Source organism: Scyliorhinus canicula, chromosome 7, assembly GCF_902713615.1.
Source record: "Scyliorhinus canicula chromosome 7, sScyCan1.1, whole genome shotgun sequence".
Classification (NCBI taxonomy): domain Eukaryota; kingdom Metazoa; phylum Chordata; class Chondrichthyes; order Carcharhiniformes; family Scyliorhinidae; genus Scyliorhinus; species Scyliorhinus canicula.
In genome coordinates this window covers 55,798,846-55,815,984 of record NC_052152.1, presented here as the reverse complement: position 1 = coordinate 55,815,984, position 17,139 = coordinate 55,798,846, and the positions used below count along the sequence as shown (strand labels likewise).

Genomic DNA, 17,139 nt, shown 5'->3' with positions numbered 1-17,139 from the left:
CAGTTCAGTGATCCCGTTGGGTCTGGCGCAGATCCGGGTGTGACTAGTGAATCGCGCGCAAGCCTCAAATTGGATTCTGCGCCGGGCCAACCGAAAGTCACCTGACAAGCTCGGCCAGGCGCGATCTAGATCTAACTCTCACTGGGTGAGATCTAGATCGGAATATTCAAAGGAGCCTTATGGCTCATTTAAATACCCGGACACCAGATTAACCTGGTGCCTGTTACTCACTGGCCACTCCTAGGAGACCTTGCCAGGGTGCCATTTAGTACTGGCACACGCAAATGCAGACCAGGCACGACGCCAGCTGGGGGGGCTCCCTTGGCTATTGGAGACCCCGGGTGCTCGGGAACCGGGTAGGGTGGCACCTAAGTACTCCCCCTGGCACCTGGGAACCTTGCAGCGCCAGAGTGCCAGTTTGGCAGTTCCAGGTGCTCAGGGGCCTGGTTGGCACTGCCAGGGGTCAGGCCCAGGGGCCTTCCCAGATAAAGGGGGATGAGGGGGAGTTCACAGTTGCCTCCCCAATGTAGCGGGAGTGAGGGGGGTCAAAAGAATGAGTGGGGGCTGAAAGGAGGGGGGAGGCAGATCCGAGCTGCTGGACAAAATGCCGCCCTGATCTTTGAGGAGCCTTTCCTGCCGGCGAGCCTCAACTCGCCAGTGGGAAATCCTTCTATGTGTGACTTCGGTGGAGAGAATCTCCCCAAGGCCAAAAAAACCCGGTAAAGTACAATAGGATAGCGGAGTGTTTCTCGGCGCTGCACCCGCCAAGAAACACCCCACTAAATGCACCATTCATAGGACTTTAATTTCAGTCTGCTGAATTGCACCCATAGAAAATAGGAGCAGAAGGCGGCCACTTGGCCCTTCGAACCTGCTCCGTCATTCATTATGGTCATGGCTGATCATCCAACTCGATGTCCTGTTCCTGTTTTCCCCTCATATCCGTTGATTCTTTTAGTCCTAAGTGCTATATATAAACCCTTCTTGAAAACATGCAATGTTTTGGCCTCAAATAATGTTTGTGGTAGCAAATTCCACAGGCTCACCATTCTCTGGGTGAAGAGGTGTTTCAACTAAATATTCCTGCAATTCCTTACAGTTTGCTTGGACAGCTGCCAAATGCAAACAGACATGGCATATATAACTGTAGCCACAAATTAGTTCAAGGACATGATGTATCTGAAGGCACAAATTGTTCTTAAATTCAGAACTTGCCTGAATTTCTCGATAGTATTTTCCAAAGCCAAAAAAAAAACCTTGGCTGTCCATTTGTATATCTCCCTCATTCGAATTATCCCATTCTATATTTCTGTTTATATTCTATTGTTTTGTCTCCTTTCTTCTGCCTTCATTTCTCTGGCCTTCATGTACTTACTCTCACTATGTCTATTTTGTTCCTCGTGTCCCTTGTGAGTTTGAGTAGATCCAGGCAATTAGTAATATAATTAAAGTACAAAATAACCACTTAGGGGAAAAATCCCAACATTTCCCCATTAATAAGACAAACAAAAAATATTTGGCATGGACACCAGGCACTGAATGGCCTCCTTCCGCAACCATTCCATGATTCTGTGAAATGTTGCTGAATATTTGTAACGGACATTACAACACAAAAAATGTATTAGCTCAACAGATTTGTCAAATATTCTTATGGTACTCATAGAACATAGAACAGTACAGCACAGAACAGGCCCTTCGGCCCTCGATGTTGTGCCGAGAAATGATCACCCTACTCAAACCCACGTATCCACCCTATACCGTAACACAACAACCCCCCCCCCCTTAACCTTACTTTTTAGGACACTACGGGCAATTTAGCATGGCCAATCCACCTAACCCGCACATCTTTGGACTGTGGGAGGAAACCGGAGCACCCGGAGGAAACCCACGCACACACGGGGAGGACGTGCAGACTCCGCACAGACAGTGGCCCAGCCGGGAATCGAACTTGGGACCCTGGAGCTGTGAAGCAGTTATGCTAACCACCATGCTACCGTGCTGCCCCTATAGTCACTTTCTAGTATAGTCACTTTCCTTAAATCTAACATCACTTTAATTGTTGCTCAAAGTGAATGAATAAGTTTCACTCTGAATCATTTGATAGTACAAAACTTGAGGATTGGTGAAAAATGAGACAAGCTGTGGAAACTTCTCATCTTGTACTCATCAGGACAGGCACAATAATCTGTCCTTTTCCGACAGCATCTTCACAGCATCAAAAATCAGGACACAAAGAAGTTGGAAATGTGTCCATATTCAGCAGTACACACATCTCCAATTTCCCTACATCGGTGGGGTAAACCTGTCCACTCACCTCTCTCTCTTTGAAGCATAATTTCTACCAGAAGATATGCAATAGAAATTCAGCAGATTCTCTTATCCCCCTGAAATGATAGTCTCCTGCTAAGAGTATGCTAACAATTGGCTGCCTCTCCCCTCCCACCCAGTAATTTATTCCCTTTATTCTTCATAATAACTGTTAGTGATTGGTGATTGATCCACTGTTCCCTTGATTAGTTACTTATGAGGTGCGGTAAAAAAGCTGTAATAAAATGTTTGCCATGTTTGAATCAATTTTTTTAGCTGTTTACATTAATTATGTGGATTTAATGCTTAATTAACAACTTCCAAAAAACAATTGCATTTTGGTCTCTACCTCCCTTTATTTTTTATTATAAATTTAAAGTACCCAATTATTTTTTTCCAATTAAGGGGCAATTTAGCGTGGCCAATCCACCTAACCTGCAAATCTTATGGGTTGTGGGGGTGAAACCCACGCAGACACGGGGAGAATGTGCAAACTCCACAGGGACAGTGACCCAGGGCCGGGATTCGAACCCGGGTCCTCAGCGCTGTAGGCAGCAGTGCTAACCATTGTGCCATATGCCACCTGCTACCTCCCTTTCTATGCCATATTCCCATTAACTCTGTTTCTCTATTCAAAGACTTTTCCAGCGTTTACTGATTTTATTTCAATTTGCAGCATCCAGTCTTTTAATTCATTTTTTAACTTTTATGTAGTTTGTACTGACCAGTGCAAGTCAGTGTACTGCTTACTTTTCACTGTGATTCTCACTGCGTTGAGCACAAGAAGGTAATGTATTTCATAATTTGGTGCACATATGCAGAGCTTGTGAACAGAAGTAGAAATTTAACCTTGAGATTTAACTTCTCGAGCTTGTTCCATCATTCAATGAGATCATGGTTGATCTGCCAATAATTCCATATAATAATAATCTTTATTAGTGTCACAAGTCAGCTTACATTAGCAATGAAGTTACTGTGAAAATCGCCTAGTCACCACACTTCAGCGCCTGTTCGGTACGCAGAGGGAGAATTCAGAATGTCCAATTCACCTAGCAAACACGTCTTTCGGGACTTGTGGGAGGAAACCGGAGCACCCGGAGGAAACCCACGCAGACACAGGGAGAACATGCAGACTCCGCACAGGCAGTGACCCAAGCTGGAATTGAACCTCAGACCCTGGCGCTGTGAGGTAACAGTGCTCACCACTGTGCTACCGTGCCACCCTCCTTTGCCCCATAATCCCTTAATGTCTTTGGTTAACAACTATCTAGCAATCGCAGATTCAATGATTAACAAGTGGTTGAACGTCAGTTGCAGTTTGCAGCAGAGAGTTCCAAACTTCCACCACCAAGTCCCTGGGATTTTCTCAGATATCGACAGAGGCCGTAATTGGGCAGGAAAAACGCCACTGAAAACACCAACGGCAATGGCAGCTTTCTCCACCATATAGTGCCGAACTTTGAAAAGAAAATTTCAAGTCTAGTATTCCATGACGTATCGCTGGTGGGGTGGCCTCAGACTTGTCCTCCCAACCAGCAACTTAGGCATTTGATGATCCGGGCGCCATTTTTTAAGACTGCCCCAGCACACAGTGAACAAACCAGTTCATCTAGGTGCTCCTTCAGCATACCACCCCCCCCCCCCCCCCAGCACTATTCAGGCAGCCCCGGTGCTACCCAGGCACTACCCTGGCATCAAGTTGGCACTACCTTGGCATCAAGCTGGCATTGCCTGGGCACTATCTGGGCAATACCCAGGCATAGCCCTCTCCCCCCTGAGTGCTGCATTCACCTGAGATCCCCTTGGCTGCTCACCAAGTGCACACCTTCGGAGACCAATTGTGCTTCACACCCATTCTGTCATCATGCTGCTGTGGATGGACATTTTGAAGTGGGGGAATTGTTCCCGCGCAAGGGCCTGGTAATGATATTTAAATTTATTATAATGATGTTCCTGATCTTCGATGTCAGGAAACATGGCCGATCACTGATGGGGGGAGAGGACAATCATGTCATGCCTTTATGAAACAAAAAAAAATTTTTTTTTAAGGAAATGCTACTTTGGACTTTTCAGGATATTTTCTACTCCCATCACCAAACATGCCTGACATGAACGGGAGCAGAAAATTCCAGCCTTTGTTTGTAAAAGTGTTTCTTAATCTCACTCCCTATTTTTAGAATATGCTCTTGAGTTCTAAACTTCCCTACCAGGAGAAATAGCGTTGACTTATCTTCAGTGTAGTGGTCTGAGTACAGTACCGTCCACACGTGATGTAAGAAGGCACAGAGTTAGGGTCAGTGTGGTGTTCAGCGAGACACAAACATGGAGATAGATCCTTGCCTGTATCTTTCAGTGGTTAGTACTGTTGCTTCACAGCTCCAGGGCCTCAAATTCGATTCCCGGCTTGGGTCACTGACTGTGTGGAGTCTGCACATTCTCCCTGTGTCTGCGTGGGTTATCTCCAGAGTCCGGTATCCTCCCACAGTCCAAAGATGTGCAGGTTAGGTGGATTGACCATGCTAAATTGCCCTTGGTGTCCAAAAGGTTAGGTGGAGTTACTGGGTTACGGAGATAGGGTGGAGGGGTGGGCTTAAGTAGGGTGCTCTTTCCAATGGCCGGTGCAGACTCAATCGGCCAAATCTCCTCTTTCTGCACTGTAAATTATGTGTTATGATTATATTTCCTATGACATGTAGATATGTCATAGTAGTAGTATAACAAGTAGTTAATAAATAGTTGCTGTTGGTATACAGAAGATTAAGAAAACTTCCTCAACACACATGTTCTGTAACCAACACCATTACAATACCATCCTATCTGTTCCATTTAATAACTTCAAAATGTTGATCAAACCGCCCGCAACCTTTTAAATTCCAAAGAATACAACCCTAGTTTATGTAATTGCCCGCGTAATTTAACCCTTGGATTCCCGGTATTATTCTGGTAAATCTACACTGCATTCCCTCTAAAGCCGATTATGTAAAGCCCAGAACTGCTCACAATGATCCAGGTATGGTTTAACCGTGATTTTGCACAGCTGAAGCATGACTTCACCCAGCATAAAGCATTGCGTGATAAAAATGCAGATAAAGAATTTGGGAGGGGAACAATTTCACAAATGTTTGCCGGCTAGTCCCTTGATTAAATGCAGTTGCAAATATCTCAGCAGCTAGCTGAGAAAATGGCCAGGATTTTCCAGCTCTTCCAGCCGGTGGGGACCTCCAGTCCTGTGAAAGGTGATGTCTGTGGCGGGTTCCCCAGGAGCACAGCCGGTGAGCAATGCCAAATGGCCATTGATTTCAGTTGGACCAGAAAACCCTGCCCCCTGGTCAATGGCGAGCTGCCTCAGGTGTCGGCCATGGGTCAGGTTATGCAAGGCGTGGGGCTTCATGCGCATGCATCATCCATGGCCCGGGGCAGGACTGCCCTCTCGCAGGCAGCCACGTGCCAAAGCATGCTGGGCATTGCAGCCGCGCTCCGCAGTCTGTCCGAGTCTCAGCAGGCCATGGCCCAGTCTCAGCAGGCCATCCTGAGAGCATCGGTGGCATTGCCCAGGCCATGGCCCAGTCTCAGCAGGCCATCCTGAGAGCATCGGTGGCATTGCCCAGGCCATGGCCCAGTCTCAGCAGGCCATCGCTGAGAGCTTCGGCGGCATTGCCCAGGCGTGTCTGAGTCTCAGCAGGCCATCGCTGAGAGCATCGGCGGCATTGCCCAGGCCATGTCTGAGTCTCAGCAGGCCATCGCTGAGAGCTTCGGCGGCATTGCCCAGGCGTGTCTGAGTCTCAGCAGGCCATCGCTGAGAGCATCGGTGGCATTGCCCAGGCGATGGCTCAGTCTCAGCAGGCCATCGCTGAGAGCATCGGTGGCATTGCCCAGGCCATGTCTGAGTCTCAGCAGGCCATCGCTGAGAGCTTCGGCGGCATTGCCCAGGTGATAGCTCAGTCTCAGCAGGCCATCGCTGAGAGCATCGGTGGCATTGCCCAGACGATAGCTCAGTCTCAGCAGGCCATCGCTGAGAGCATCGGTGGCATTGCCCAGGCCATGTCTGAGTCTCAGCAGGCCATCGCTGAGAGCTTCGGTGGCATTGCCCAGGTGATAGCTCAGTCTCAGCAGGCCATCGCTGAGAGCATCGGTGGCATTGCCCAGATGATAGCTCAGTCTCAGCAGGCCATCGCTGAGAGCATCGGTGGCATTGCCCAGGCCATGTCTGAGTCTCAGCAGGCCATCGCTGAGAGCGTCGGTGGCATTGCCCAGGTGATGGCTCAGTCTCAGCAGGCCATCGCTGAGAGCTTCGGCGGCATTGCCCAGATGCTGGATGGCGTCACACAAGCCCAGAGGGAGGTGGCGCAGTCCCAGACAGGGATGGGCCACCCCCTGGGCTCCATCGCTGCTAACATTCACACCCTGGTCGATACCATAGCGGGCCTTCAGGACTGGCAACGCCAGGTGTCAGTGGTGCCTCGGGGCCTGTCTCCGCTCACACCCCCGTCCCATAGAGAGTTCCGGGGAAACACTGGGCACCCCAAGGGAGCAGGAGGGGCTCGGGTCTGTGCCGGTGACTCCTGCAGGGGAGGTCCCGGAACACCGCACTACCTTGGACTCCCCCTGTTCCGTCCCTGGTGCATCTGGTGGGCAGCGGGCAGAACAGGGTGGCACCGCACCATCCAGGATGCCCGAGGAGCAGCCTGGCCTATCCAAGCTGGGCTGCTGCAGGGCAGGAGTCTCAGCAGTCCACCTCCACTCATGCTGTACTGTCTGGGGAGGCACAGAGATGTAATGGTAGGGCCCATAAGGCCAGGAAGTTAGACACCTAGTAAGTTGGCATGGGTGCAGGGCACAGCTTAGTTATAGGGGCTAGGGCACGTGTATATAACGTTTCTAATTAAACTCACTGTTACACCAATGCAGGCTTCCTCTGTGCTATGTCCGATGCCTGCGTGGTCGGGTAGGGGACTGAGTGCCACTGTGGTCGAGGGGCGAACGAACTTGAGCCCCGGTGGGTGTAATGTGCGCCCCCCCACCACCCCCTGCATGTCCACGCCACCCCGCCCCCAGCTGAATTTATATTTCTGTAGAACTCGTCGCATGTAGAAATGGAAAAAGTGGTCCATCCTTAATGAACTGAAGACATAATAATACCAAGAGGCGTAGAAACCTGGGGAGAGTTTTAGACACTAACAAAGGGGGACCAAAAAATTGATAAAGAGGGAGATAATTGAATGAGAATAAACTAATCAGAAATATAGAAAGAGATGATAAGAACTTCTGCATATCGGTAAAAAAGATTAGAACAGTGCATGCAAATATAGATCACCTCGATGCTAAAACAGGGGAAATTCTAATGAAAAAAAAATGGAAATTGTAGGGACATTGAATAAATATTTTGTGTCTGCCCTCACAGTGGAAAACACAAAACTTAACCAGAAGTGGTAGGGAGTCAATGAGAGTGCGGAACTTGAAGTAAGGAAAAAAACTTGAGAAATTATAAAACTAGAATCTGACAAATCCATTGGATCTGTTGGCCTCCAGTGTTCTAAAATGGATAGTTGCAGAGATAGCGAATGCACTGTCCTGATTTTGCTAAATTTCCTGGATTTCAGAATTGTCCCAGTAGATAACGTAACACCATTATTCGAGAGAGGAGGGAGAGAGAAGATAGGGTTGTACAGGTCAGTTAATCTGATACCAGTTGTTGGGAATTTGCCAGAATCTATTAACAAGGAAGTGGTAACAAGGTACTTAGAAAATCATAATATAATTTGGCAGAGTCAACATGGTTTTATGAAAGGGAAATTGTTTTGGGGAAATTTATTAGCCTTTTATAAAATAAATTTAGAGTACCCAATGATTTTTTTCCAATTAAGGGGCAAATTTAGCGTGGCCAATCCACCTATCCTGCACATCTTTGGGTTGTGGGATGAAACTCGCACAGACATGGAGAGAATGTGCAAACTCCACACGGACAGTGACCCACGGCCGGGATTCGAACCAGGGTCCTCAGCGCCGTAGTCCCAGTACTAACCATTGCACTGTCTGCACCACATGCCGCCCATATATTTAGCCTTTTAATGATGTAACTAGGAAGGGAGATAAAGGATGCAGATCAGTGGATGCAGCATACTTGGATTTCCAAAAGACAGGCAAGGTGCGTTCAAGGGGTTGGATGTAATATATTAATATTGGTTAAAGGACGGAAAACAGTTAGAATAAATGGGTCAGTTTCAGTTTGGCAGGCTGTTAATAGCGGGTGCCAGAAGAATCAAAGTTGGAGCTGCTGCTATTTGTAACCTATATTAACAACTCAGTTGAAGGGACCAACTGTCACGCTTCAGTTTGCTACTTTTACAAAGCTGGATGGCAACTATGTTCTGAGAAGGGCACAAAGAGTCTGCAAACAAAATGCAGATTAAGTGAATGGCAAAAGAAGGTGGCAGATGGAGTATAATGTGGAAGAATGTGAGGTGTATTACCTTTAGTAGAAAGAATAAAGAAGTAGTATATATTTTGAACAATGAGAAGCTGCTAAATGTTGACGTTCAGAGCAATTTGGGTGTCTGTGTAGAGAAATACAGAAAGTTAACATGCAGGCGCAGCCTACAACTAGGAGACAAATGGTATGTTGACCTTTATTGCAGGGGATTATACAGGGCTTTGGTGAACCACACATCCAGTTCTGGTATCTTGACCTAAAAAAGAATATGCCTCCCTTGGAGCGAGTGCAGTAAAGGTTCACTGGGCTGTTCCTGGGATGAAGGGTTTGTCCTTTGAGGAGAGTCATGAAGGCTCAATCTTCATTCCCTAGTGTTATAAGAATGAGAGCTAATCTCAGAGAAGCATAAAATTCTTAAGGGGCTTGATGGGGTAGATGCTGGGAAGATAATTCCAATTGGGGGGGGGGGGGGGGGGGGGGGGGGGCGGCAGAGTGGTTAGCACTGCTGCCTCAAAGCTCCAGAGACCCGGATTCAATTCCGGATTCGGACAACTGACTGTGTGGAGTTTGCACTTTCTCCCAGTGTCTGCGTGGGTTTCCTCCTGGTGCTCCAGTTTCCTCCCACAGTCCAAAGATGCGCAGGTTAGATGGATTGGCCAGTAGTAAATTTCCCTTTAGTGTCCAAAAGTTTAGGTGGGGTTACTTGGAGTAGAGACGTGGGCTCTTTCCAAGGGCCGGTGCGGACTCGATAGGCTGAATGGCCTCCTTCTGCACTGCAAATTCTAAGATTCAATGGATAGACACTTTGCATTACAGCAAACCACATGATGCAGAGTCTGGAACTCGAGGTCACAGTCTCAGAATAAAGGATTGGCCATTTAGGACTAAGTGAGGAGAAATTTCTTCACTCAGTGGATTGTTTGAAATTCTCTATCCCAGAGAGTTGTGGAAGTTCCATCATTGGATATATTCAAGACTGCAATTGATATATTTTTAAATCCTAAGGACACCGAGGGATATGAGGCGAGCAGGCAAAGCTGGAGTTAAGGCAGAAGTCCAACCATGATCTGACTGAATGGCAGAATGGGCAAGAAGCTGAGTGGCTTACTCCTGTTCCTATTTCTGACCTTCTTATGTTACATTTTACATTGTCCTTGATTATTAGAGTAGTGGATGAATCAACGTGAATAACATAGACTAAACAAAAGAAAGAAGAATGATTTGAGATTATATCTAATGTAATATTTTCTTCGCTTTTTGTATAGATTGTGATTATCCCTTGGGTATGGCATCTGGAAGTATAACTGATTCACAGGTCACTGCATCAAGCCATGAAGGTAAGTGCTTTGCTGTTGCTATTTTCAACAATCCAAATTGTTCCTAGATCATTTTTGAATGGGAGAACCTGGTGATGCCATGGATCAATCCAGTGTTCTTCAGTCCACTGGTCTGATTTGGATCCTGTTCAAACTAGGGTGAAAACATTTTCCTCCAATGTGCGTCATAAACAAAAACAATTTGGGCGAATTTAGGCCAGAGTCTAGACAATATGATTAAACATAGTCTAGTACTCATTTTTATTTAGCAAAGTCACAAGAGTGACTGGGATGGAAAAAGGAGTTTTGAACTGGACAACTACACAGTATTTTTGGGACATTGCAGCTTGTACTTGATTATATAACCAAGGCCATAGGAATCTTGTGACCTTTCAGAAGCCAGTTCCTATTTCTATTCTCCTCTCCGCCATTCTCCATTTTTGTCATCCACTCTCTTTGCATCTGCAGATCCCACACAGCGTGTCATTGCTGGCATTGCTGGTGATTGTTATCAAATATATTTGTTGAAGGGTCTCTTTTCAAATGGATTCATTATCATGGAACTCCCCCCCATTTAAATTAGATGACAACATAATACTTTTAATATGAAATTGTTGCTTGTAAAATGTTATTTAAGAATGCTGATACTTACTTACAGATATCAGAGAGATGGGTGTTTCAGCTTGTCACTGCAGAGTCTGTAGGTTTAGGAGGAGCATCAAGAGAACAGGAGCCTGGAGAGAACAGGAGCACATTGTGGGGGAAGAGGGCACAGTTCCAACCGTCACTCATTTGCTGACCCTTAACCATGGCACATTCGCATTTTGCAGATCCCCTGGAAAGTCTCTTAAGGGGCACATTGATCCCAGTTTGAGAAACGCTGTTTTATCCTTGGTGTTCCATCCTGATCTTGTCCATTTGAAATCCTCCAAACTTCTGAAACGCATCTATAATAAAAGAATTATCTGCTAAATATTTGCCTCAGTGAGCTAAGAAGCTGTAACCACTGAGATTTTATTGTAATCAGATAGTTTGAACTTTAAACACTCCAATGAAGTGCCTCTCAATCTTGTCACTTTTTCATTGGCGAGTTTCTTGAACCTTGGGAAGCCCATGCAAGAGATATTAAATTCAAATCCCTGTTGGAATCTTGGTGACTCTAGAACTGCCCTCTGGAATGGCCTCATCTGCCGTCAATCAGTTATATTCCATAAGGTGTTTTGCCATTTCGTTCCTGAGGGTGATTAAAGATGGATAATAAATCGAGGTCTTTACAGGGATACCCACATCCCATAGATAAATAATAAATAAAGTACCTTGTTAGGACATGATAATGATCGACCTTCCATCAATGAGCAATTCATTCAAACGCACTCAAACCTCAATTAAATGCAGAAGTAGGTGCACTGGAGGTAGTTTGAGTATTCTTTACCTACTACCCCCTATCCTTGAACCCTCTGGGGGTTTAAAATTCCCCCTTGTTTAAAGCACAAGTATATATGGCATTGTAAACATTTTCCCATTTCAAATAGGAATTGAAAATTATACCATTGTCTTCCTTCAAACCTTTAAAGTGTAATGTGCACAGCAGTTGTTGACAGATACAATAACCAGGTCACTTAGCAATTCCTGAATACATTCATCAAACCAACAAATATAGAACTGTAATCTTAAATGGGAAATTTAACACTGCAGCTCTTATCACCATATTAGGAGCTTCAGTCAATAAACACCAGGGTGTATTCAATGCATTTCACATGTGGTGACATGCAGACCACTCATTTTCACCCACTAATCTCAGCTTCTCAATAAGTTGATTTATTAGAAACAAAGTTAACAAATCATAGAATGAGCATGAACAATCTCCAAATCAATGCGCCTGGAAAGGTAATATCAGTTTTTTAGGTTGTGTTCATCATAATACAATGGTTTTGGCAAGGAAATTAGAAAATATTGATGGCGCTTTCAAAGCTGTTGCAATATCTACAGCACTAGGATCCCTGGCTATACTTGTGTGCTTGATACTGCCATTAGGTACAAAATTGGAAAAATAATCCCATTCCCCAGTTGTGGTGGCATGAGACAATACTGTGGAGGCTTCTTACCTAACCAAACAAGGGTTTATTAATAACAAGTACAGGTAAACTATACATAGGCACAGAGTCTCCAAACAGGTCTTCACGCCTGGGTCCGCACTGCCAGGCCCCTGCTCCCAGGGCCTCGTGCTTTTCCCCCATTAGTCAGGTTCGTGCACTCCTGTACGGTAGACCCTGAGTGGGCTGCGAGGGCTCGCCCCTTAAAGGGACCTTGCTACCACGCCAGCAGTAGTAAGAAGGAGGGGGGGAAAGACACATGCCGGAAATGGACAGATTCGGACAGCTTCTGAAAAGATCAAAGATGGTGTGAATGATTCAGATGTGATCTTCACCGCAATCTGAAATATTAAACAAATTATCGTTTCTCTTGTCCAACCTTGAATGACCTAATATGTCACTGCAGGATTTCTATTTTTACTTCCAGTCTGAATGTCTCGTTGAAAAAGCTAAATGCTCATATTTTTTTCTCTTGCATGCACACCCAGCACAAAAGGTGTGGCATCAGACAAATGTCATTTCAGAGATTAGTGTTGTTTTACCAAAGTAGATTTGTAACCCCCAAGTTTAGTAGTTGTGATATACAATGTATGCCATTGTATGAGGTTCCTATTGCCGAGCACCTGGCTGCTGAGGATTTTGGTAACGACCTAACTCCCTCACCTGGCAGAAACCATTCAGGAAAGTGGGTCAGTTAAACCAGAGCCGGAAGCTTGCCCACTCCTTCCTTGAGGGCACCCATCCCAAACTGGTGGGATCCTCTTTAAATATTCAGATAGGGCAACAGAAATGTTATTTGTGTGTTTCTGATTTGCCATTTTAATCTGATGAACTGGTGGCTGGTGGCTTCACGCCAGGTAACCAATGCCTCAAATCAGCACCGAGTGTCACAGGAAACCCAGCAAAGAAATATTTTAATTTCTCTTTGAGTTTCCTGATGGAGTGTTCTAACTTTGGGCCTCCCTCTGCTCTGACTTCTCTCTGACTTCCTCCTCCCACTGCAATCTGTTAGAACCCTCCTCCACACCATCACAGACCCTTCCCTCAGTCCCCCATGATATTTCTCATTAGCAAGCCATGCTCCTGACCTGCCCCTTCTGACGTTTCCTAGCCCCCCAATGAGTGAGTGCGCACCTGCCAATGCCAGATCCCCAGCTTCACCCTGATGCCACAAACTACCCACCCATTGATCACGTCCCGTCAATTCCTTTTACTTTTGGATTTACTGGCCACTAATAGCCCCCTCCCCGTCACCCACCTCTACACCTTATCAGATTCCATGGTGTTATCGCAATATATTAATACTGAAGAATATTTAAATATCAGAAGAAATTCATGTTCATAATTCTACCATTACTATACTGATTAACAGAAACAATTGGGTAACAAAAATAAGTATCTCTGTCTTTATCTCTTATTGTAGAAAGCAACTAGTGTATAAATTGGAGGCTGCACTTTTCACTAAGTTTAAATTGATATACCAGAGATATTCCAACCAGATCAAGCAAGATAGATCTGCGCAAATTAAGTGGCAAATAATTTACTTTATATTGGGAGTTATGTAATCAAAATGCTAATGGATTTAACATGTAATAAGAAGGAAATGCAATTTGTGTGAAAGCAGCCTGGTGGAAAATTCCAGAAACAAATAAAACTTGTGCGCGATATATCTCATCAAAGGGTAGATATTCTTACAACTCAAACTCCTTTTGTGTCTAGTTTTACTTGGTTCTCCAAGAGGGATTGTCCCGTTAAGTTTCACTGGGAGAAAATGGAATAAAAAAACAAGGCCCAGTCTGTATGTAGTCTAGCTGTTGCTGCTGTTGTACATCACAGAAGGAGGCCATTTGGCCCATCGTGTCAGCATCGGTTCTCCAAATGAGCATCATGACTTAGTGCAGTTCTCCTGCCTTTTCCCCGTATCCTTGCACATTGTTTCTATTCAAATAACCATCGAATATCCTCTTGAAAGCCTTGATTGAACTTGCCTCCATCGCACTTCCTGGGAGTGCATTCCGGACTCAAACCTCTCACCGTGTGAAAAAGTTTTTTCTCACATCACATTTGCTTCTTTTGCAAGTCATTTTAAATCTGTGACCTGTCATTCACAATCCTTTCACAAGCGAGGACAGTTTCTCCCTATCTACTCCGTGCTCCCTCACGATTTTGAACACTTCGAAGTCTCTTGCGGTATCTCCCTTTTCCTGGGTTTATGAACCACTATATTCATATGATAAATATATTATAGGAGTTTAACCTGTAAAAAGTGGCTCAACTGTGTGACATTTCTTATCATACATTTTACAGAAAGGAGGAGCATGTGCCTCTAATGGAGCAGATTGCCTATCCATTGATTTAAATAAATGGAAAGTTGGGTAGACTTCCTTCCTCCCTTGATTCTGATCAAGAATACACATCCGAGGATGGTACAGTGGCGCAGTGGTTAGCACTGCTGCCTCACAGCGCCAAAGACCCAGGTTTGAACCTGGCCCTGGGTCACTGTCCGTGTGGAGTTTGGACATTCTCCTGGTGTCAGCGTGGGTCTCACCCTCACAACCCAAAGATGTGTACGGTAGGTGAATTGGCCACGCTAAATTGCCCATAATTGGGAACATTTAAACACTAAAATGCACACCCAAAATATCAGAACGCCTTCTCACTTTCCAGATGTTGACTGATCTGCTGGGATTTTGTTATCTTCATTTCAAAAGCATTTGCAAGTTTTATTTTTTATTTTGCTATTCAATTTTCCTTTTTTATTAGATAACTGGGAGCCAAAGTTAGCACGATTACACAACAGAGACAGGGTCAATGCCTGGAGTGCGGTAAAGAACAGACAAGATGATCTATGGATTCAAGTATGTCTGAATTGAAACAATGTCATATTTTCTGATAGAATTGACTACTGAGTATTCATTCCAGAAGCTACCTTCAAACTTGCAAACATAATCACACTTTTAGACATGAATGGATATTACGTTAAAAAGTGTTTTTAAAAAATAAGGGAAGGGAATTTGGTTTCAGAAGGTGGCTTCCTCAAAAGCAATGTACAATCTAATATTTCATTGGTCAACTTACCCATTTCATAGAATCATAGAATGCTACAGTACAGAAGAAGGCCCTGCCGCTCATCGAGTCTGCTACAACCCTCTAAAAGAGCACCCTACTTGTACATATCTGGACACTAAGAGGCAATTTAGCTTGGCCAATCCACCTAAACTGCATATCTCCGGACTTTTGATAGTTATGATTGTCCCAAGTGTGGTGGCGGGTACCTGTCCTGCCAAGCAGAATGGTGGGTTCCGGCACCAGATTCTGCACTTGGAACCTCATTCATTATGCACTGGTGAATTCCCCACTGACTCTTTTGGGGAGCTGGCAACTGATTCATCTGCAAAGTTTGAATGTCCCACCGCCATATTTAAATACCAGTTCAACACACTCACATCACTCTCTCCAACTCACCTGTCATCACTAGAGGGTGTAGAATGTCAGCAATTCAGAGGGAACTTCAAGAAGTCAGTTCCTTGATTCAACCACCCTCCCCTGAGCCCATCACCTGTGAAGCGCCCATGCCCCACTTGGATCTCTACCCACTGCCTCTGGCGTTTTCGTGCATCCCCTTCCAGTAAACGATATGGTATCCCTTTGACTCCCTTGTCTATGAGCTTTTTATGCAGCCATGTCAGTGTGGAGCTTCCCTCCTCTTCGCCTTCCCTCTGCCTTTATTGTTCCTCTCTTTCATCTACATTCATGCTCCTCGGCCTGCCATCATGAGCCTGCATCCTGTCCTCCTCCTACATTGCCACCCTTGTCTTCATCAGACCACCAGAACTAACCCCCGCCCCCAACCTCCTTGCACCCCATCCAAGTCGAGCTTTGGACCTTTGTAGTGGTGGCTGCATGTATCCCGCAGCATGGTACGGTCCAGATAGATACTGCCATGTGGCTCCAGGAGCTAGGAGACCCTGTGCTCCCAACCCCAGATGCTGCATTGATCTGACTCGGTGCCACTGGAGGGACCATGGGTCCAGCAGACAGTGCTGCCCATGAAGAGCAGCTCTGCATGGGGATGGGGTTGCAGGAACTGGTGTGCCCTGGTAGAGTGGTGAACAACACATCAGGAGTAACACAGCACTATGGCAGTGTTGCACTCACCTCAAAGTCTTTGATGAACTGAGGGCCATCTTGTGCAGGCCACTCTTTAGCAATCGGGTTTGATGCCAATGTGATCTCCTGCTGACATGACACAAGATTGCAAAGTCTGGCGGAATGTAAATGAATGCAAATGGTGTTGGCACCACATGCCGGAGCGATGGCCAATCCGCCCTTCACCCGCCATTAACCCACTTGTTGTGACCAAACGCAAGGACTCCACATGTAGCCAGATAGACAGGCTACAACAAGGTTTATTCTACTACACCACAATACCGTAACTCTACTCCACTTCCCTCAGGGACCTGTTCTCCGACCTGCTCCCAGGCCGGGGTTTACATCCTGTGGGGGCTCCTCCAGTTGGGAGGACGCTCCGCCTCCTAATCACCTGGGGAGTTGGTATTCCAAAGTGGGGGAGGGGCAGCTGATACAATGTAGGTTTTGATCCCTTAGGGGATTGTAACACCACCATTGGAAGAACTTCAACGTAATTTTATGCCGGCTGCTTACCGACTATTTGGCTCTTGCCAGATTTACCACAACTGCCCGCCATCAAACCTGCCAGGAACAGGATGGGAGAATTCCAGCCAATAGGATTAAAATACTACCCTAAACCACAAATACGCACAAGTAAAACTCCTGGGCAGGATTCTCTAACCCCGGGGCCGGGCCAGAGAATCGTCGCGACCGGCACGAATCGCGCTACGTCGCCCCGATGCTGGGACGCGAATCTCTAGAGAGTGGAGAAACGGCGCCATTGGCGCTGGTGCAGCGCTGGTTGGGGGCCGCTCTACGGGCCACCCGGTGATTTTCCGCCCGGAATGCGCCGAGCGGCCGT

General features: G+C 46.0%; 1 protein-coding gene across 1 annotated transcript in view; it reads left to right on the top strand.

Annotated features, from left to right (window-relative positions):
• The window catches only part of f5 (coagulation factor V), a 153,474-nt gene that overhangs the window by 112,948 nt on the left and 23,387 nt on the right, over nt 1–17,139 (top strand). The window contains exons 19-20 of the mRNA XM_038802074.1: nt 10,003–10,074; nt 14,910–15,004. Of these exons, the coding sequence (XP_038658002.1) occupies nt 10,003–10,074; nt 14,910–15,004 (167 nt within the window). The remainder of the gene's footprint in view (nt 1–10,002; nt 10,075–14,909; nt 15,005–17,139) is intronic.